At 46.1% G+C, this 23,081-nt stretch overlaps 1 protein-coding gene across 3 annotated transcripts in view; it reads right to left on the bottom strand.

The window, feature by feature from the left end:
- The window catches only part of LOC126548136 (lysosomal alpha-mannosidase-like), a 70,570-nt gene that overhangs the window by 21,862 nt on the left and 25,627 nt on the right, over positions 1 to 23,081 (bottom strand). For all 3 annotated transcript variants that reach the window (XM_055063145.1, XM_050196250.3, XM_050196249.3), the window contains 12 exons: positions 22,833 to 22,904; positions 20,654 to 20,770; positions 17,191 to 17,391; positions 14,005 to 14,071; positions 13,050 to 13,089; positions 12,068 to 12,137; positions 11,851 to 11,973; positions 10,423 to 10,539; positions 9,002 to 9,161; positions 8,342 to 8,409; positions 3,642 to 3,857; positions 67 to 191 (listed from right to left, as the gene is read on the bottom strand). In XM_055063145.1, coding sequence (XP_054919120.1) covers positions 67 to 191; positions 3,642 to 3,857; positions 8,342 to 8,409; positions 9,002 to 9,161; positions 10,423 to 10,539; positions 11,851 to 11,973; positions 12,068 to 12,137; positions 13,050 to 13,089; positions 14,005 to 14,071; positions 17,191 to 17,391; positions 20,654 to 20,770; positions 22,833 to 22,904 — 1,376 coding nt within the window. The remainder of the gene's footprint in view (positions 1 to 66; positions 192 to 3,641; positions 3,858 to 8,341; positions 8,410 to 9,001; positions 9,162 to 10,422; positions 10,540 to 11,850; positions 11,974 to 12,067; positions 12,138 to 13,049; positions 13,090 to 14,004; positions 14,072 to 17,190; positions 17,392 to 20,653; positions 20,771 to 22,832; positions 22,905 to 23,081) is intronic.

The following is a 23,081-nucleotide window of genomic DNA, read 5'->3' as shown; positions in this document are numbered from 1 at the left end:
AAAGCGTAATGCGTCGCGGCAGTGATAGAAAACAAGCCACATTCTGCCATGCGCAGTTATACTTACTCCACAGGAATTGAGCCGACCACCCAGTCGAACTCGACAAAATCTGCATCGTCGTAGACTCGTATCACTTGCGTCAGCCAGTCCGAGAACTTTTGGTGAACTTCCTGGACAATTGAGCCATTTTTCTAGGGAGAAAACCAAGTCGGGAATGACTTTCAGTTATGTTGGTTCGTCATGAGCACTGCAAGCCATGCATCGACATATTCTACCTTGACCATGTAAAACTAAATCGGTTACTGAGCAGTGATGTATCATCACCTAATGAGTGGTGAATATGTCTGACATTAATAAGACGTATTGTCAAGGAAACCACTGAACGTCAATCACAATTGAAGCATATAGCAAAGTTAGTGGATTTAGAGGCGTCATAAAAATATCCAAAGCGAGCGGGCTTTGAGCATGTTGCGCCAGTTGAACTCATTTGCGTTCGTTTGTATCGACGGTATTTGCCTAACTGCCACCAGATAACAACCTATGTGCCATGTGAGCAACTGAAATTTTTTCGAAGCTCACGAACAATTTCCGTTTTGAGATCTCATTCTTCACAAAAGCGCAATACAAACGTAAGAGTCCAGCATTTTAGACAGAAAAAGAAGAAGAAATAAAGTCGTTTGTTTTTTCGCCCGCATTCATTTTCAACTAAAAAAGGTCAATGACAGCAAATTTACCAGAGATCTAAGGCGGTGATGGGTCCGCAGCTGCGAGCCTACATGCACTCCGATGCAAGGAGCCTGGCGAGACGTGCTTGTCGAAAACTTTGCCGTTCCGTGTATTGGGCCCAACTAGTGTTAAGTTACGGGGTTTTACGTGCCGCAACCACGCTCTGACTGTGAGGCACGCCGTAGTCGGGTGCTCCGGAAATTTGGACCACCTGGGGTTCTTTAACGGGCACCTAAATCTAAGTACACGGGTGTTTTCGCATTTCGCCTCCATCGAAATGCGGCCCCTTGTCCAGAATTCGATCCCTCTACTTCGTGCTTAGCAGCCCAACACCATAGCCACTAAGCAACCACGGCGGGTTACTGGCGCTGAAGAGAATTATCTGCGCAATACACGACATTTCAACGTATACAAAATTAGCCAACCAGTGATCGAGTTAACCAATCTTATTTCGTAAGTGCACCTTGTAATTGGCTAGTGGTTTTCGCCAATAGTATGTCCAGCGTCAGGATTGGCTAAAGCTTTCTCTTACGAAAAATTCTAGAGTAAAAGCTTTTTTTTTAATACAGGGCCCTGATATTTACCAATAAAAGAAAGAAACCGTAAGCTTGAAATTAAAAGTTATGTGAATTTTTGTGTCGAAATAAAAGCCTAAGAAAAGTGGGCCTAATTTTGGCAATGTAAAAAAAAACAAGAACGCTGAACCCGAAATGTATTGAACAGTAAGAAGACTACTCCTAAATGGAAAACATGATTATTTTTTGTTAAGCACTGATTACTGCTCATCTTTGATAAGGAAGTCCGAAGAATGGGTTTTTTATAAAGAGATGTCTGCCTAACACATCAAATCATGCAAGCACATATTTCTTATGAAATTAAAATGTCCAAGCTATGTGGACTTCAATATTTGTTTTTAAAAGTATACCTATGCCGTAAAATGTTCTAGACCCTGTTATAACACATTGTACCAGTTTTAAGTAAATGGTACCGGTGTTCTTGAAGTAATCCTTTTTACAGGTATCACTTTTGAAGAAATGGTTTTAGAAAAGTGCTGCCATTTCGTTGTGTCGCAAAGTCGGCATTAACTCAACAGTGAAACAGTGAAATGACCTGGAACTGATAAAACGCCTGCACTACTGCTGGATTAGTCGGACTTGAATCTTGAGTAACACTTGTACAAGGTTATAACACGGATAATTGCCGCAGATATGGCACAACGTTTTATGATTTATTTCTTCACGGTAAAAAAAAAGACGTCTCAATATGTGGGCCAGAGGTACCATTCCGAAGTGAGCACTGCACATATATCTTCGTATTCGTTTTTAAAGCGAAGCTTTCTTTGCCTACCCTCCCAAGTTTGGCGTGGCTGTTGCTGTTGTCTGCTGCTGATGGATTGGTCGGTATCTCGTCAGCCGATGTATTTATGGATGTATATACGAAGGTTATATGTGCGCCGAATTTAAGTAGCCGCGAATGCACCTATATAACCCTTGTATGGATGACCGATAAACTAGTGCCAACAAGCGCACCACCATTCTGCATAACAAACAAATAAATTCCTACATAAAGTCTAAACATGTAATGTCAGCTCATAGGTATATTTACAACACGTCAACCTCTAAATAAAATAGCGCATTAGGTTCAACGGATTTCCTTGATTTCTTTATTTACTTGATTTTCTTTGATTTAGCCATTCCATATGAACCCCTGGATGTGTGCCACTCTTGGCCGATCCTCCAGAATAGCTTGGCAAGGGAACAAGAGTTCAGGATCGCCAGTCACCCTATGGTGTCTGTAAAGGAGTACGTCTATCCAGGTCAATTACTCACAGGAGACCCTGATCATGAGAAGGAAATTTACAGAAGAATAAAAATTGGTCGGAGTGCATATAGCAGGCATTGCCAGATCGTAACTGGGAGCTTGCCACTACCATTAAAAAACAGTTGTACAATCACTGCATTCTACCGGTGCTAACATATGAGGCAGAAATTTGGAGGTTGACAAAGAAGCTCGAGAACAAGTTAAGGACAGCGCAAAGAGCGATGGAATGAAAAATGTTAGGCGTGACGGTAAGAGACAGGAAGAAAGCGGTGCGGATCAGAGAGCAAACGGCGATAGCCGATATCCTAATTGACATTAGGATAAAAAAAGATGGCGCTGGGCAGACCATGTAATGCGCAGGATGTATAACCGGTGGACATTTAGAGTTACAGAATGGATGCCAAGAGAAGGGAAGTGCAGTCGAGGACGGCAGAAAATTAGGTGGGGTGATGAAATAAGGAAATTTGTAGGCGCAAGTTGGAATCAGTTCGCGGACAGGGCTAATTGGAGATCACACAGAGATGCATTCTCCTACAGTGGGCATAAAATGATGATGATGATGATGATGATGATGATGATGATGATGATGATGATGATGATGATGATGATTGATGCTGGCTGTGTACCATTCTTGGGCGATCCTCCGGAATGGACAGGTGTTATTGTGACACAAGAGGTACACAATCCTTAAATGCATCTAGATATGTGTCGTACTTCTCTCGGCATACACTTGTCATCGCCATTATTTCCTCGACTAGCCCCATACATCGCCTTCGTCCTCTCGTAGACATCTCACACTGTGCATGCGACTGATTTGGGTATTTGAATTTCTGCATTGCTTGTTAGCGGTGTAGTACATAAACATAAAAATTGCATGAGAGTAAAGTCGTGAACATTGCGGTGGATAAACACAAACATTGCATAAGATTTTACCCTGTATAGGAAGAAAGTAAACACAATTGTACGCACCGCCATTAGTTTTAAAGCATTTGGTTAACTGCTTCACTAAAGCTCTGTTTCACATACATTCCAAAATATGCGTTAGACATTTCGTTTTCTTTTTTTTTTTTTGTGTGTGAAGGAAATGAACTTACCTCAATGTAGACCAGCTCAGCTTTATTCGCCACCGGTAACGGTTGTTGATCCTCAGGTCGAAAGATGTATGCGCCAGAAGCTCGGTACAGGAACTGTGAGTTGTTGCCCGGGTGACCCAGGTACCAGTAGAAGGACTGATTCACACGAATGGTGGTCCCCTTCCAGGAGATGGCGCTGAGGAGGCCACTTTCGCAGTCGATGAATGCGCTTGTAACCTGGACGGTAGCAATGTGTTGCGTCGTCATCGTTCCTCGAAGTTACAGCTCCTCAACAAAACACTCGGAAACCTAAATGTTCCTATCAATTACCGCACACTTGAGTGGCTGAATTAAGAATTCACAGGCTTTTCGTTCTTAAGAACTATTTCACATCGGCCAATCGCTCTTCGCTACCGCTACGTTCGCTAGCACGATTCCTGGGCCTGTATACGAACTGCTTAAGCGCACGAACTGCTTTGTGAATGTGGGCCCAGATCCGGAGAGTAAACACTTATTTGATTATTGTTTCCACCCGTTCCTTTACCACATTTTAAAGAGTCATGATAAGAACTCTTAATGAAGTCCATTGTCCTTTATGACAAGTCCATGTAGTCCATCTTTTATCAAGATTATGAAGTTTATTGCATCCCACTGAGAGTACTTTTAAGGTGATGAATGTTTTGGAATGTTCGCAGAAATAGTAGAACTAAAAAATAAAATCCTCGTTTACAATCCTCGTTACTTTTCGGTCCTCTCTCGTATTATATAGGTTACCCTCGCTAAGGTGTCGTTAATACAACATCTATAGCTGTATTTATACAATACCTAATGTCTCTTTGTATGACGTAGTGGATGAAACTTACGCATTTATGTGCAATACCTATGTACAGCCCCGTGCCAAAGTAATAGACCTCACAGTTAATTTCTTTCAGGCGTTATACCGTACACCTAAAGACCATTCTCAAGTAGAAAGAGCGACGACATTCTTTCTACCTGATCAAAATTTGAAATGAAAACAAGAGCGGCGCGCGTCCGCTACTTTTGCTCACGAAGACATGCTTGTCGGTCCCGTGAAAACACTAGAGCACCTGTTAGACTAATCATGAACGTCTAGTTGAACATCTCGTAAATGCTTGTGAGAGACAGCTCGGAAAAGTTCGTAAGGTAGGCATGTCACGTAATGGCTTGACAATGATATCAAGGAACCGCGCTCGAAACTAGCGCCAGTATAACCTCGGTCACCACATGTATTGTGTTGCAGTTGACATAGATACAGGCATGCTTGCGAGGGTCTGTGGCCTTTCCAGTTTTGCAAGTGGGGTAAGGGATGGTGGAGGCTCCAAGGACGGTGGTGACAGCTGTATCGATCCACAGTATCTAGTTCAGAGTCCTTACACAGGGCGCAAGGCATCGTCGACGCAAAGCAAGAACGAAGAAAAAAAAGCAGTTTCGCCCGAAAGGCGGATCATTGATTGCGATAGCAAATCATTAGACAGCTATACGCATTAATGTTGGTAGTTTTATCAGCTATAAACTGCTATACACATTCGCTTACTAACTAAATTAGCAAGCACGGCGTCACGCGCACACAGCCAAAGATGAACACATGTCCAAGCGCGAGAAGACGCCCCCGCACCAAGCCACCAATCTTCTCGGCTCACCCACGCATGCTTTCCCTTGCACTTGCAGCATAAAGCGCGCGGTCGCGATCTTATCGCACGCGGACTTTATACGGAACATCATGGCGACGTCGACACCGACGCCCAACGGCGGACATTTGCCTGGGGTGTCCATATATATGCTATCGCCGTAATAAAGTGCGAGCAGCCGGCGATGAGTCACTCCAACAGAGCGAATAGCAGCAGTACCGTGGCGCTGTGTGTACCAGCAACGAGTTTCGCATGGCTAACATCGGTGATAGTGTGCAACGTAAGTTCTATTTGTTGTCGCCTGTGCAGTGCGTCTCTAAAGAACGAACAGTGATCGCCTAAAAGGGCGACTTAGTGTGCATTACGAGGAATCTTTAGATTTCGGGGCAGAATACAATTTTCCTATCCAAATACATGCAACACACAAAAATGCTTCGGAGACAACCACTAGACCAATCTGAATGGAATTTCTTGCATTTGAGAGATAAGTTAAATTATATTGACTCTAGCAAGCAGAATTTTGATTTACGACACGGAATTTTTTCACAAAACATTTTTGAAATCTCTAAGTTCAAAAACGAATCGAAATATGAAGTTTGCAAATTCGCATCAAAAATATTAAATTATGTGGTTTTACGCGCCAAAACCACTCTCTGATTATGATCGAGGCACGCCGTAGTGAAGGACTCCGGAAATTTCGACCACCTCGGGTTCTTTAAAGTGCACCTAAGTCTAAGTACACGGATGTTTTCGCCCCCAACGAAATGCGACCGCCGTGGCCGGGATTCGATCCCGCGACCTCTTGCTCAGCAGCCCAACACCATAGCCACTGAGTAACCACGGCGGGTACCAAATATATACATATCGCACTTCTGTAAACTGCATTTGTTATAATATCCAAAGCAGACAAATTTGACTTATGAATCTACAGCTCCGTGGAACGGCTACAATGTTCAGGATGGGTCTGCAAAGACCTACTCAAAATGCAGAGATATGTAACAAAACCTCAATTTGATCATCGATACATCAACTTTGTCCGCTTGATATTGTTTTATTAGGTGAAGTTTAGAGAAATATCCTTTTTCATTGCTGAATCGCACAGTTGTAAAGCTGATACTCGAGCGTCCTTCACTTTTACAATTTTCCATCAATAACTGTAACTAATACTGACGGCCTAAATAAAATCTCTGCTGATACAGACACTAGATGGTAACGTTTAAAGCGAAAGCTTTACTGGCCGCGAACTTGTGATTTTGCCGTGGCGGTGCTCCGAGGAGGCACATGAAGTCACAACGCGCGCCTCGCCGCGGATATTTCTCTCTCGCTCGCTCCCTAGTCACTCCTGCGCATGCGCCACTAGTAGCACCGAGCCACAGGTGTTCCGCCGCTGCGCAGCGCCGTGCCTTTCTGCCGCCGCTGTTTGGTATGACGTCACACCGAGTTCCTCGTCGTTGCGCTCGCCTCCGCTCGCTTTGCCAGCTGCATCGCATGACTGATAACATATCGGAGGATTGAAAAGGAGAACTCGTGTGCGCCGCAACCACAGTTGAGGCAGCAGTATGTACGGCGACAATTCTGATAAGCAGGAGGAGGCCTGGAATTGGAACGAGATGAACATCGGAACGAGATGAAGAGGAAACGAATCGCCCAGGAAACAGACGAACAGCGCGCCGAACGACTGGCTAAAGCCGCAACATAGCTAGACAAACAGACTAACCTGGACTTGCAATCAAGATTAACCAAGGCTAACCGTGCTATGCCTTAGCTTACGCGACGTATATCCTGGCATAGCCGAGCTAAGCTACTGCCAATTTTTTCTTTTAAATGCAACAAACCTGATCAAATTTAGTGCAATCGTTGCTGGGAAACATGATTCCTCCGTCCCCATGTATTTAAATAGGAGCTTCCGAGCTAAAGCTTCCACGACCTGATTATAACACACGCGGTAGTGGGGGAGTCCGGATAAATTTTGTCTACCTGGGGTTCTTTAAGATGGACCTAAATCTAAGTATACGGGTGTTTTTGCATCTCGCCCCCATCGAAATGCGGCCGCTGTGGCTGGGATTTGATCCCGCAACCTCGTGCTTAGCAGCGCAGCATCAGAACCACTAAGCATCTACGGCGGGTCAGAAGGATATCACAGCTAGCGTGTTTTTTTTTTTTTTTTTTCCGGGTGGTTTGGCGACTTTGGTTGGTGCTATGGCTAATTTGGCTCTACTGTGGCCGTGCATTACTCTGGCTTCTTTGTGATGACAGTGCTGGTGAGCTGTCAGTTTGCTTTGCGTTTGCGATGGCGGCACATAAATACCCGCACAATGCGCTCAGCTGGAGATGATTATCGATGATTTCGAAAGCGGTTGCTTCACTAAAACGTCTCTTTCTTGACTAAATGTATCTTCGTTTCTTTTGCTAATCACATTTTGTGCTGCTTGCTTTAGTCAGTGGCAGCATGCAAGTAAAAAATGTGTAAGAAGAATCTTTGTAAACAGACCTGCTACACTTATAATCATTTGTTGAGAATGAAGTGCATGCCTGTTTCAAAAGAGCATATTGTGTACCTTTGAGCTAAACGTCTCGGTAAACTGAGCTCCTGATAAACGGAGCTTATTTCTTTGGTCCCTTGAGGTTCCTTTTAACGAGAATCTATTGTGCTTTATTACTCCCGGCAGTATACACAGTGAGAGAAAATAGCGACAATTCTTATCATTGAATCAATTTCTACCACGCTATGCTAAAAACAACACGTACTGGGCCCATGCGAGTGCAGTCGGCCTCGGAAAGCCTACACGGTATAGCATAGTCAAAAACATGTTCAAATGACGTATCTCCGAATAAGGAGAGCACGGAATTTAACTTGGCCGGGGTAGTGTGAGAATTCGCTTGACTTGATTTTATTACTTTCCTATCACCCACTATTCATGACCGGCTGAGTGATAACACAGTCATAACGCTCTTCGGATGACTGTTGAACTGCAGAAAGGAACAAAATCAGAATATAATCCTTACATCATCCGGCCCTGATCGACGTCTGACTTCAACTATATAGAGTGCATAACTGAGTTGAAGACTTACATTTCCTTTCAGGACCATTTCCTTAGTACCGGCATCGTAGCACGTTGCCGTGGTGTCTATCGCAAAGTCTGGACGACAAAACAAAATGCAGTACTCATCTGTAAATGAAACTTGCAAAGCGACGTGCATATAGTGACTAAGTAGCACATGCAGCTTGGCTGAGTCACGCCGCAAGAATAATATGGGACGCTTAAAATTTCTATCTAAAGAGATTTATCAGCAATAATCAAACTGAATTAGTGCCGAAAAATTATTGTGTTATGCCAAGTGGTCTCACTTCACAGTTGCTTTCTTCAGAAAGGGATATGTATTTAGAAATGAAAATTCCTAATTCATTTTGCAAGTATGAGTATTTTGCTTTATATGTATATTACAAAGTTCTAAGCGATTGTCATCCGATGGAAAGCGCTTTTCAATGATTTCCTTAACGAGTGCCTCGTGCTTTGAGAAATCGGCGGTTAAAGGAGGCTCTCAGTTACGCAGCAGCTAACGGGCAACTCGAAGGAAAACAAATTTTTTATATGGTACATCGATTCTTCAACCACAGTGCGGTTATTGCTGTTTTTTTTTTTTTTTTTTAATACGGAAGAGAGGAAGTCTGCTATCGTGATCAAATAAGAAACGAATCTTGAATAAGACAAATAAGGCTAGTGTGGCCACCTTTCTTGTGGTGCCTGGGTCGCTTTTCCAAGACGTTGTCGGCTTCGATGAAGTACGTCGTGAAGCCCAGCGCCGGCAGGTCGGCCGTAAAGACGATTTCCTGGTCGGCCTTGCTGAACCTTTCCGGAAGTGTTGTCACGCCCGTCGGTATCTTCGTGACCTGTCAGCCAAGAAAAGTAAGCAGCTTAGAAAACGCTTCCGCGCATGGTTCCTCCAAAGAAAGTGGGATTTTATAAGGCAGCGCACTTTCCAACGCTTCTTCCGCGCACTGTCGAAATCGAAAAGGACAGAATGAAAGTGTAAAGAAAACAACTGTGCAACTTGCGTGTCAACCTCGCACTTTAAGAAACAAGAGCTGTTCCCCTGCTTGAAACACCAATGTTATTTTTTATACAGCTATGACTTACACACGAATAGCGTGCACAGTAACAGTGGAATCGACTCGCTTACTTTTGCAACTAGCTTAATCTGGTCGGCCGCGGTGTAGGTGTCTTACCGCGGTGGGTAAGTGGCTGCTGATGAGCACCAGGTTAGCGGGCTCCGTTCTCGTTTTGCGGTAGCCGCATTCAAATTGACACACAACTAATACTACGTCCGAGTAGCGAGCTGAGGGCGCATTCACTGTTTTCGAAATCAATTCCAAGTCCCTGACTGCGCGCATCTCCCTCAGCCAGGCGCCAGTTTACATCACGCGCAATACGCGACCGGCGGAACAATCCTCGCGAAGTTGCTCAAAACAAGCGCACGGGTTTACAGCGCACTATAAAGTAACATTTATACAGTTTAGAATAGGGATGTGTTCTTTCAGGGCCCTGCACTTATGAAAGCGGTTGATTATACCAGCATAGAAAACGAAGGCGAAACTTCCAAATTTTGAAATTCTGCGCCCAAACCGCGTGGTACTGTGTAGTAGGCGCCATGTCAGGGATTTCGAAGTGCTCTTCGCGTTTTTTAAGTCGATTCTAATAAGAAACACTCTTAAAGCATGCGAGGTTGAGACTTTCGTTACTTTAAAATGCAATGTAGAGCTCATATGCCCATCAACTATACTTACAAGTAGACATTTTTAAAGTTCACGACGTCACGAGGAATAGGTGCAAAAGGTTCAAGGTTCCGCCACCACTCGTCTTTCTGTCTATACGTCTGTTCCTGGGCATACCAAGGCTGCGCTCGCACGACAAGACTGACCTTTTCGATATTCCATGTGCGCAATGTACCAGCTCAGGCTGCACTAACATTCCTCCCTCTATAGTGTCCCCAAAACACGTGAGAAGGTACGGGGATGTCCCAGTGACTAGAGGAGATTGCGAGCTCCTTCCCCTCGCTTATGCTGGCCATGCTGAGCACGGCAAGACTGCATCTTTCTATACACATAAAAAAGAATGTTACGCAGGTGTTCACTTTCGGTATGGTCACCCTACCTGCGCAGGCACTTCCTTGCGGTTCCCATCGAGAACACGCCAAGCGGTGCCTAAAACAGGAATTCTGAGATGGGCATGGAAGGGCGTCGCTTGAGGGTTGTACACCACGACGGAAACCTGGCAACAAGAAAAGAAAATTAAGAAAGAGGGCAGAGAAAAGGTTGCACGGGGAGGCACAGAATATGCGTTAAAACAAGAGAACAAATTCACAAAGCTTTTCTTTCGTAAGTGCTTCTTGCCATTGGCCAAGCCGCGTTCGCTAATAATATGGTCAGCATCAGGATAGGCTAGAATTTGCTCTTACGAAACTTTTTAGCATAAGACGTCTTTGCGAATACAGGTCAAGGAGTGTTTCGAAAATGCTTACCGAAAACAAGGGGGCCTGTTTGGAATCGGAAGCCCTAAACATAATTGCTTCACAAAACTTTTCCTTCATGTGAACGTTTCCTTTCTTTCTTTCTTTCTTTCTTTCTTTCTTTCTTTCTTTCTTTCTTTCTTTCTTTCTTTCTTTTCTTTCTTTCTTTCTTTCTTTCCCCCCCCCCCTCCGGGTCCGACGTGTTCGCTATAAGCTCAACCGCCATTTCGGCTGACCGGTGACCTTGCTTCAGGAATCTTCACCGTGTACAAATGGCTTTGTGCACACGAGCCCAGGGGCTCGAATTTATAGGGTGCGTTCAATTTGCCGCCACCGACTGCCCACGGCTGCTCGATACCCTGCGTACACCAATGTTCATAGGCTGAAAGCAGCCTCTCGAGCACTCATGCGCAGCTTGGGACGACAAATCGAAGAGGCTAATAAAGAAACCGTTTTCACACGCGAATCGCTTTGTGAAACTGGGCGTGTAATCACAAGTAAAGGTCTTACGCTCAATCTGTGCGTAAGAGGAGGTACCAGCCAATCGTGATTTCGTACATACTATTATCCAAACTTAATTTCTAAAATGAAAGAAGGAATTTGATATTTTACGGTAGTACCTTTATTGTGAGCCATACCATTTTGTGAATACGAAAACAAGGTAAAAATACAATTTATTATTATTATTATTATTATTATTATTATTATTATTATTATTATTATTATTATTATTATTATTATTATTATTATTATTATTATTATTATTATTATTCAGGCTTGCGGTGCGGTATTGGAGCAGTGGTGAGCACCCGTATAACAGCCGTGGGGTTCTAAGTTTGAAGCCAACAAATGACGAGAACTTTTGTCTCACATTATTTACGAAGTCGAGGTGTTCGAGCATAATATAATAGGGGTAGCCGGGCTCCGAGTTCGTAATCGGTTAGTGCATTATGAAATCTTATTGAACGCCTTTTGTGCACCTACTCTATAGCCGAGGCGGTTGTTTTCTTTATGTGCACGAACGTTAGTTAAGAGCAAATGCAACGAAGTTTTGTCAGTACACAGGCACTGACCTCCCCAGACGTTTCCGTGATTTCGCAGGCGCTAATGTTCAAAGTGTGGCAACGCACGAGCTTCGGGACCTTTGACTGCGGGTTCAGGGGCAAGAGCTTTTCGAATGCGTAGTTCGTGTATTTCTGGAATAAAGAAAAAAAAGAAATAACGCATGACGGGGAATCGACATCACTTCGGAGCTAAAGGACAGACACGTGAACACAAAAGCAAACTTACATCACTTGCGTTGAGGCCGCGTGCAATGTGCTTCACATAGTCATTGGCTACAGCCTGCTTAGCGGTTCCCCTAAAGAAAAAGACAGAGCAACAACACGTAAGCAGATTAAATGAACTGTACGCGCAAGAAAGAAAGTGGTCACCGGCACTAACAACGTACAAGCGGCATACGCGTCATCAAAAGTTTCTTTTTTCAGTTGAAGGCCAGTGTAATGATGGCGACAACCGCTCGCATCGAAAGCTGGATATCAGGATTGGCCAGTGCCATGAGCCTGTGCAATATGGTCGCTGAATAGCTGAAGGTAACTCTGGAGCAATGCTATACAAACGAGTTTAATGACCCGAAGTGCGCGCAGGGCGCTCAAGAAGGACGGTAACTCGGGGGCTTGGATGCAACAAGAGGCCGGCAGGCAACCGCCCGACTCGTCCACTGCAGCCTTAGTACTAAGTAGGCGGAACTGACGCCGAATCCACCGAGCCTTTAGTTCGTCAGACCTGTTCGTGATTATACAGGCATCTTCGCTAATAGTTCGCTTGTCCACTACCGCGTCTCCAGCCCTTTATTCTTGATAAGCACTCTAGCGTAGGAATTACTTTGCGAGCACAGACTCTGAAAAAGGAGTGACCAGACAGGACTTAGTCTGGGCAGCTTGTGAAGAGCCACTCAAATGAAAGTTTCGTCGGCAGATGCCACGCGCCCATCGATGCTCAAGAAATGGCGCATACAGAGCGCTGGTCCTCAAAAACAAGCGCTCCAGTGCCACAAAGACCAGTGCCACAAACAACATGAATGCTCAGACATCGTGGTGAAGCTTACGAGTCGCCAAATTTCAGATGAGCACGTTACAAACTTAGGCGATATGAAAACAAGCTCATTGCATCGGTTTTTCTAATTAACAGCCTCCAAGAGCTTGGCACAGTATGCACAAAACAGCTAATGCCACCTTGCGCAACCGATTTTATCGGGAAAGACTATACGTACGTAATGGCGTCGTGGTGCTGACCGACAGCCAAGGCTTCACCTGCAACAAAGCAGAGATATGCCTTCGACTTGTCGTTTTCAGAACAGACGTTACATTTACTTCAAGAGGATGAAACAGACATGTTTACACTAGATCAAGTATACTGGCGATACACTGGATCAATGGAACAAACAGGGTCACAGTAGCCATTATTGCGGCTATGCAGCGCACTTCGCTTCGACATGTACAACCAACTAGCCCCAACCATGGCCCTTCTGTGTGTAGTTACGGTCAATAGAAAAGGACGTGGTAGCAAAAACCAATGGCTATTTAAAATGGGCCATCGGGAGCAGGCAGGGCTCCTCTAAAATCACTCTTGCGACAGCTCGCGATAGCCTCGGCGGTGTCATCGAGAGAGGCGCGAGCCTTCGCACGGGCGCTTTCAAAGTAGTTCAATGTGCGCCCCTTGGCTCCCTGAAAAACGTCGCATGTGGCCCTTGAAAGGTTGTCGAAGTGCTCGGCCGGAAAGTGAGAAGGGTGTGAACGCTCCCCCTTCCCTACTCCCCAACTTCCACCGCTCAGGAGTCCATTTGCACCTCAAGTGCAATGATGTGAGCATTACTTGTCGCTCAAAGTGTAAACTAGACAGTGAATACTGAGGGTGCCAGCTAACGCTAGCCAAACTGTTAAATAATTACGGCAGAGCAGTTCCCTGGGCCTGAGCTAGCATCGGGTCGCTTCCGCATGTTACAGATCAGTTCGTGCATAAGCACAAACCACATCTTACTTCGTGGCACAAAGTTAGCCTTTCGTTATTGAGGATAAACCTTGCATCACTATTTTTCCTTTCGATAAAGTACTTAATATTGCGCCAACTATACATTTAGAGATTCCACCCGATTCGACGTGTGATTTTAGGGTCAGCAGAATGAGCAAGCAGCACGTACATACAAATAAAGCACCAAAAGTACTTACGTAATACGTTAAGGGCTGCCTCAGTAACTTCCCTGGGACCAGACAAAACACCCAGTTGCTTCGCTGCCTGAAATAATGTTTTGTGAGCGTAATTAGCTTCCACGCAAGAAATTTACACTCAGGACGGGATTGTTGCAGCAATAATGACTACCACAAGCGCAAAATCTCCTGTGTTCATATTTTTGTGTGTCCTAGACAATGTGCACAACGCGGCTGACAAAGACGCAAACATACAGACAGGCAAACAGACAGATGCCTGAATGTGAGACTGCAGGAACATAGCCTCAAATTGCAGAAAGGGGAATATATTTATTGGCTTACATTGTAATCACTGCCACTGCACACCGGTATTTGAAAAGACGGCAACAATAGCTAGACACACTTGTGGCAATACTAGGATCATCATTGAAGCCTCGGCTATAGCAAAAGGCAATCGCGTTAGTAAACCATGGGTCGCTTTGACCGATAAGGGACTTATTTCTAGATTCAGCTGTACGCGGCTTGCCGTCTTAGGCCTGTGCCTTTTTCTATGATTTTAATTATCTTTTCGATTAGCCATTATACATCGGCAATTCTTGGTTGTGATCACGTGTACGGTAGTATATATATGTGTGTTCTTTGTAATAAAGTTCAGTTGGAAGTCAGCGCTTGTCCTTGTCATTCCTTTTTTCGTCTTTGTCTGTCAGCCATGCTGTGCACATCATAATGGAATACCATATAGCCCACACCTTATGTCCTCATGTCTAGACCTTATGCCCACACTTTATCCCACACCATGCCCACAGCCTTAGCCCACACCTTATGTCATTATGTATCGCACCATACGTACTAGACATGGAGGAAACTGTATCTGTATGAAACTTGGAACATTTATTAGGCCCTCATTTGTGTTACTAAAGTGTGCCGTCTTTGTTGCGGTGGCATCAAAGGTCGCGAAAAAAGAAATAAAGAAAATGAAACTCTCGATATATGGCAGTCACGGAGACCATCATTACTGAATACTTCAGCATTTAGTGTCTCCTCTCAATTGGCCTCTTTCGCTATAAACGCTTTTGTCTAAAATTAGGCTGCACAATTATCTCCTAATTGGCGGTTCTATTTCGTGCTACCTCACTAATACTAGGAAAACATTCAACTGGAAAGTTCAACTTAAGGTGTGCCAGCAATTCACGTGCGTAGCACGCACAGGAAACATGTAAAACAATTAAATTTTGTTTTATTCCGTTTTAGAGCGCAGTTCCTTGGCGCCCGTTCCTGCGTTTCGCGTCGCCGTTGAGCCTCGCCGTCAGCCTCGCCGTAACCAATGTCATCATCCGCGCGCCGCTCTAGCTGCGCTCAAGGGGCTTTAAGCTGCGCGCTCATGCTGCCATCTCTCGCGCGCGGCGCGAGTCTTGCTCTCCCCTTGTCCTCCAAAGCCGGATCACGTGTTCTAGCCTATCCTCTCGCCCCCTTCCTCCGCGCAGTGCGGTTGTGGTGACTTGCCGCTACCGTCCACTCTGCCATCGCCGTCCCTTCTCCCGCTGTCGTGGTACTGCCGCGGTGCCGGCGACGGGCGCTTCTTGCCGCCTCGAGCGTGATCCGCGGCTCTCCGCTCCTCCGTCTCCGCGTCGCGTGGCTGGACGGCTGTCAGCCGTGTCTCTCGCTTCACCGTTTGCGGGGCGCTTTCCTCAGTGGCATTTGTCGCCTCTGGCAGTGCTTGCGCCTGGCTGTCTTTCTCCCGCCTCCACTCTTGCCCTATACCGACCCTTACCTTGCGCACTGTCGTTGCGGTGACTCGAAAGACAGACAGATAGCATTTCGTCCCCTTACTTGTACTTCCCACCCCAACCTTGTGCGGCCACATTGCAGCCTCTCTGTAAGTGAATGAGTGTGTGACCTCCACTCAATACCCCTGTTTTCCGCCCGTTTCCTCACCCCACCTCAGAAGAAATTAAATAATAATTGCTAATCTCCCCCCTCCCCTCTCCGCCACGGTAACCCACTATAAGATGGCGTGATGGCACGTCGCCGGAGCGCCGCCTCGATAGCGGCGGATCGCGGTGTGCGCTGCCCAATCCGACACACAGAACCGCCTCCGTGCCGCACTGCGTGTTCTGTATGCGGTTGCCTGTTGTTGAAATACGGCAGCAGCTGCACTCAAAGATCGCATTAGCAGGAAAGGTAATCGTCGGCCAGTTTTTTTTACTACAAGACATTGAATCTGGTGCTGTCGTGGCGGTAGTGATGACGGTCCTATGAAGGATCGGGATGAAATGTTAACGGACAGTTCATAGCAACATGACAAAGAACGCTTACTGTTTTTACCAACAATAATATTTAAGTCTGACTCGCAATATTACTTGTCAATCGTAAGAACTTGTCTAATGATGGATATTTACATATCTTTTACGAATCAGTCGAATAACCAAGGGAGTTGAAAGGATCACAACGTTTTCTGCATTTCTCTAACCACACTCGTCAGCTATATTCAGAAAGCTTTTGGAGTAAGGAAGCCACAAAAACGCTGCACTTCCACATAGCCTAGTGTGTGGGCCAGATCCAAAGGCCACGCGCTCCTCTCACATGATTAGTACAAAGCACTACGTCTTTCACCACTTGTCCACCGCTTGAAATCGACGGAAGCACTGCGTATGTCAAGTGCAGAACTGCAAGTATGCGCAAGGCCTGTGAAATGGGCCCCTGCGATATTCAGGGTCCCTTCTCACAAACGTTTTGCTTGGTAAGTATGCAGTGTGTCTCTGGTTGGTCACTATCAAAAATAATATGTTCATTAGCACGATTAACTGGGAACGCGATCGGAGATCGTTGTTCGAAACACACGTTCGGTTTGCCTTCAGTTGCGCCTCACGCGATTGGCCTAGGCCGCGCCGAGTCGTCAGCCACGCCGTCGTTACAGACATTCCCGCTTCCCTTTGTGCCCTGATAACATTTTTTTACGCCTCGTAACATCGAGACATTTTCGCAGTCGGCAGTTTCTGGCGGTTGGGGCCAAACCGCACACTCGAAGCCAAGCCCAACCCCCTACTCTAGTACATTCTCTTTTGAAATTATTAAAGTGCCGGAGTGCATTCGAGAAAATGCTGTAACCATCATGCCCACGGTCGCGGAACGATCGCCGCGCCAGAGTTCTATCTAATAAATTTTGTACGAAACTTCGTGGTTCGACTCGGCCGAGCACGCACGCACCTGTAGCTGGTTGTTGGCGTATCGGTCGAGGAACTTGAAGGCTGGTCGGCTGGTAAAATATCCAGTCCAGAAGGAGTGCGGGTCGCTGGCATACGGGAAGAAGTCGTCCGTCTTGGTGGTCCAGCTGGCTTTGGACTCTTGCAGCGCCTTCAGGTAGCACGACGGAGTCGAGTAGAGCAGGTGGACTTTGGTTTTGTCCGACTGAAAAGACAGTTGCACACGAAAGGCGGTAAGGGACCGACAATCTCTACTATGCGTATAAGCAGCTTTACAGTCGCTCGCTTTGCTGTCTCTACTCCATACAAAATGCTGACATGCGAGCACTCGCGCATGTGCCGCGATAATCGCTCGCAAGCCGCCCTAGGTCACCGCTGCATCATATACTGGTTTCTTTACAACAACTTTTAGGTTCGAATAGACTTGTTCTTGTTTTTTTTTTAATCGCGTGGTCATATAGCGAAATGCTGCCTATTCCGGGTGATTACCTGAAGAGGCAGACATCACTTGCACAGACAGTCGCCTTATTCAGATCGCTGAATTAAAATATTCACTAATTATTCACTTTAGAGCGCACGTTGCAATTCAGAAATCCAAATCGAGTAGTCAAACTCAGCAAGCATTCACCACTGCTCGAATTCACCGCCGATCAGCCTGACGTCTGGCCGAAAAAAGAGGAGATTGATTGCGACGAGCAAGAAGATCTAGATTTCGAAGAATCTGCTCTCCGTGAAAAGGCTGAACGGAAAGCAGTGCTCAAAAATATGATCGCCGTTGAAGAGGACCCACTGCCGGGCAGCAATGGTCCGTCTGCGGAGAATCAGGACTGGCACAGTCATAACTCCTGCAAGACGAGCGTTCTTCGACTCCCATAAGCGCCAGGCCTACCAGCAGGAACACGAAGAATCATCCCCATGCCAGCCAACATCGGCCAAGCGCGACGAATGTCGCAGACAAAACTAAAAAGAAACACGATCATGGCGTACATCCGGACGAGACATGCCCTTCGTACCCGGTCCTAGCAGAACAGGCAAATCTGGAGCACCTCATATGGCAGTGCTCGGGCCTTGGTTGTATTCGGCACCGGGTAATCGAACACCTCCCTATTGAGCAACAATAGGGAGGTCTTCCGTGAGCGGATTCACCCCACGAGACGGCCGCCGGAGCGAAAGGAAACACTGAGCAGTATCTTAGACTCCAGTACTTCATTTAGCCCTTATAACCTCGCCACAGGGGAAGTCATGAGGTCTGAGATCCTTAGTAGTTATTTGGCTCAATAAATTGATTTGAAACAACAAACAAAACAAGTAGTGAAGTCACCTCTGCTTAGCGGAAATCCTAAGACTATTATGCCACTATCGAGATAACCGTCCCCAATATTGGCTAAAATGCGCATTGCCGTTCCAGTAAATACAGTCCTGAGCGGCTAGAGGGGCGTCTTTCGGAAGCTATTAGCTGCAACGCCGATGCATGGCGCATTTTAAGCTAACGCACGCGCCGTGCAGCGTGTCTATAGTTGCCCCGCCGCACGTGCGTCGAGCTTGCATAACATGCTCCAACTATTCCGTCATTTAAAAAAAAAACTGATGGGGCGCAGAGATGGAACTGGCTCGCAATCGAGAAATGTCATGAGTTGGAACCTCGCCAAGGAGCGAGATGTTTATTGTCCTGCTCCATGGCATTTTAATGACGGACACACCGGCCGGTCAGCTGACAGAAGGAAGGCATTGCGCCAAGACCCGCTTGTGGGTCTGTAAAGTGGCAGTCGCCATCAAAAGAACCACGCTCATAATTTAATTTATTTGAGGACTTTTGAAAATCACAGAAAGAAGGACAACGAAACTGTGGCAAAAAAAAATCAACAACGAGAAGTATGATTCTCGTGTTAATGGCGTCAACGTCTGCTCGGCCTTGGCGATAAAAAAAGTATGTCCAATAATACGCACGTCCTGGTCATCTTGGTCACAAATACCAATTCCCCCCCCCCCAGGTAGGAACATGGGTCCTTATCACGTCTGCTAAGCGTGAAGAGGAGTTGCCGATCACTTCGAGCAGGCTTGATCGGTAAGCGCAGAGAAATATCACGCATATATTAAGCGTGTAAAAAACCTGCAAACACACGCTTAGGTAAGCGTGGATTTTTTTAGAGTGCACCTCGGGAAAGCTCACTCATTTGCGTGAAATGTCTCTCGCTTTCTCTTACATACACGCTGGCCCGCGTGCAACAATGCTCGAGCGTGGTGAGGCGACGATCGGAGGAATGAGCCAGCATGCGAGAGCACAGGCGCTCGATTCCACACGGCAGTGGTGGAGCGAAGCAAATATACCACTGGCAACCATGGCTTAGAAAGAAGCAGTTTCGAAGTGCGCAGTGCATTGCGCACAACATTGTGTGCGGGATAAGAAAACCAACGTGCGAAGTACAAAACAATACCAGAGAGCTGTACTTGTACCTTTGTCCTATCCTACGTCCCTTGTTCCTCGCACCTTTTTGTTGTATTCACAACACATTCTGCCCCTATGAGCGCCGGCGCGGCACTTCGGCGGCACTGCCACGGCTTGTGACGAGGATGCATGCTGATAGCTCTAGGGGAGGGGCGACTGCAAAATATTCCATAGCGTTGCCGCGAACAATATACAGCGATAACCCGTCGCGGTTGCTCAGTGGCTATGGTGTTGGACTGCTGAGCACGAGGTAGCGGGATCGAATCCCGGCCACGGCGGCTGCATTTCGATGGGGGTGAAATGCGAAAACACCCGCGTACTTAGATTTAGGTGCACGTTGAAGAACCCCAGGTGGTCGAAATTTCCGGAGTCCTCCACTACGGTGTGCCTCACAATCAGAAAGTTGTTTTGGCACGTAAAACCCCATAATTCAATTTTAATGCACAGCGATAAATCAAGATTGCAGGCCCGTGCTTCGCAATGTCATAAAAAGGGAGCAAAGGTAAACTATATGTCATCGCTCGATGACGTAGTTTTAGCGTAAGCGCGCGACGCATAGACGAACAGAAAGGTTGCAGGAGGGCAGAGAAGGGTGAAATTGCACCGAAGTTATTGTGTTACATTATTAACGCTAACCAGCGGAATCTTCCCGGTTTACTTAAAGCTCACGCTGAAACCACGCTATAGCATGTTTCGAAAAAGCGAGAAAAGTTTTTCGAGAAGGTCTTTTGGGCCGATGCCTTAAACAATGCCAGTATTGTAATCAATTTTCACAAGTTTTTCTTTCACGAGCCCTTTATATTATAGCATACTGTGCGTAAAGGCATCTGAGAGCAACCCTGTTTTTTACACTAGCTGTCCACGTAATGATAATCTAAAGTTATATTCAAACATTGTTGCATGAAGTGGTCATGTGGCTAGATACTTAAACCTACCTGCTCTATTTAAAAATGTATTTATTACAGGATAGCGATCATATTTCATGCGCGTCAGTGAAATTTTGCATATATAACCACCTTACCCTGAGATTAGCGTGATGAATGAGCTTGTCCAAGTTGATGAACCAATGACCGGCGCTCTGGTAGTTGAAGTCATTGCCCATAGTGACCGGGATATTTTTCGTCCTGTAGTATTTTGCCTGCGGCATGAGGTACAAAAAAAAAAGTAAATTCACGGCATAAAAAGAAATAGCGATAGGGGGGCGTCTTTGCTGAACTCAGCACCGATCATCTCCGCTTTCTCTGCGTGCTGCGAAACCACTCGTTCCACAAGCCTTCTTCACCGAAAGATGTTCAGTACACCCACCCAACGTTAGCAGTACTGTTTCAGCAAAACTAGTAGTGAATGTTCATTCCTGAGATTCTTTCTTAGGAGCCTCCTCTCTTGAGCAATGTCAAAGAGGTGCTTGCTCAGCCGTTGAATAATTTTTAATTGTTTCAAGACGATTTTGTTGCGAAATTTTAAAGCGAAGCTTTCTTTGCCTCTGTCACGATCCGCCCGGGTTCGTGGACGAGGGAAGGCTCGAGGCACCCTCCGTTAGACAGACGCTCCGTTGCGTGGTGGGGATGAACGATGACTGACCGCCGAGCAGCTGTGCGCGTCGGTGTTTATTGGTGCGGTGACCAATGTTGCCTACCGAGCCTGGCAGGCCACCGAGCCTGGCGGGCCAACGAAGATTATGCCCGAGGGGGCGTCACATGCTTCTTACATCCTTATTCCCTCCACTTCGCGGATGCTGCTGTCTTGCAACTTTCTGCTGGCTGATGTCTTAGCAGATAACAGCTGAGGCCACTGGGCAGGGCCACTGCAGATACAACTGGGTATTTGGCACTATGACTCGAAAGGTATATAGGAGCCCTAAATTTAGTTATGTATGTATCATGCTTCTCTTAGAAATACACCTCTCGTGGACATTCTTCTCTCGACAAGCATCATCCATTGATTTTGCCCTCGTGACACCAACAGCTAACAGCCACAGCCGACGAGGCTCTGCACGAGCCATCCGCTACTGCTGCTGATACCTCGCTAACCTAAACAAGCTTCGTGCCATTTATACTCCAAAATTGCATCGTATCTGTCCGTTTTCTTCTATTTCTTTTTTTCATTCCTGTTATTATTCTCCAAATGTTTCCGTTGTTTTCTTGTCAGAACCAAATGTCTTCTTCTAATTTCATTCAAATCACGATCAGTCCCCACAGTGGCCATGCCCCCCCCGCACATCAGAAAATGGAAACCAAGCCAAACCAGCTTTCGTACAGCCCTCGTGCTTCCCCGAGTCGCGCCGTGGTGCACGAGCCAGTCTTAAAACTTAAACAAGGTAAAAAAGTTAAGCGATACTGACAGATGTTTGGAGTTTATAATTAACATTTGAAAGCTGCTCAGATGAACCCGAAGATTTTACGAAATTAGATCTCGATCTAATGCGGCTCGGCTCAGATAGCGCTGCTCTATGCATACCACTTCAGTGGCTCAGTGGCTATGTCTCCTATGCCTCCAACGAAGGCACGGATTCGACTTACCGCCACAGCGCCCGCATTTTGATGGGGGGAGGGGGGCGAAGCGAGAACGCTGCAGGTTTACGGATCATTGGGCGCACGTTCAAGAAGCTTAGGTGCTCTAAATTATAACGGCATATTGACATACGGCATATGTCATAGCCCCTGAGTTGCTTGGGGACGTTAAACCCAATTAATCAATCAGTCAGTCGACAAACCGCCTAAAATTGGTTCTAAACAGCACTGCATTGTTTTATAGAGACAGGAAAATGGGAAAACTAATATGAACGAGAAAGCGCTTCTGACAACTGCAGCGCAGTGGCTATGGTGTTCCACTGCTGAGCACAGGCTGCGGATTCGATTCTCGACCGCGGTGAATGAGAGCAAAATATTTTTTTAAAAAAGGAGCTCGTGTAAGTATATTCAGCAGCCCGTTAAGGAATACCTGCAGGCGGTCAAAATTAACCCGTAGCTCTCCCCTACGGCTTATCTAGAAGCCCCCGTGTTTATTTGGCAGGTTAAACCCAATCAATCAATCAATCAATCAATCAATTGTTCTTCCTTCTAGCACCAACACAAGCCTAAATTGCCTAAAATAACACCGAGCTACAGCACTCACGTACCAGGAAAGGATTCAGTATAATTAAACGAGTGCTCCTCAAGGAAAAAACGTCGAACGGAGTTATCATAGCATACTCTACGTACCGTTGCCCTTGCGTAGCTGAGAAACTCGTCCACCTTGTATTTGACATTGTATTCATCACTGTCAGGGTCATCCTGTAACAGAAAGGACAGCAACGAGATTGAGCAACTTTGGTCCGCCTATATGCGTGCTATTAACAGCTGCATATACTTGTTAACAACCGCATCATAAGAGCGCCCTACGCACGCGTTGTTTTACCCCTTTGTCGACCATCGCTTTCACTGAGTTGTCGATACCCTCATGTTTCTTGC

This window comes from Dermacentor andersoni, chromosome 1 (assembly GCF_023375885.2).
Source record: "Dermacentor andersoni chromosome 1, qqDerAnde1_hic_scaffold, whole genome shotgun sequence".
In the NCBI taxonomy this organism is placed as follows: domain Eukaryota; kingdom Metazoa; phylum Arthropoda; class Arachnida; order Ixodida; family Ixodidae; genus Dermacentor; species Dermacentor andersoni.
Note: the sequence above shows the minus strand (reverse complement) of the source record. Positions and strands in the feature narration are given on the sequence as shown.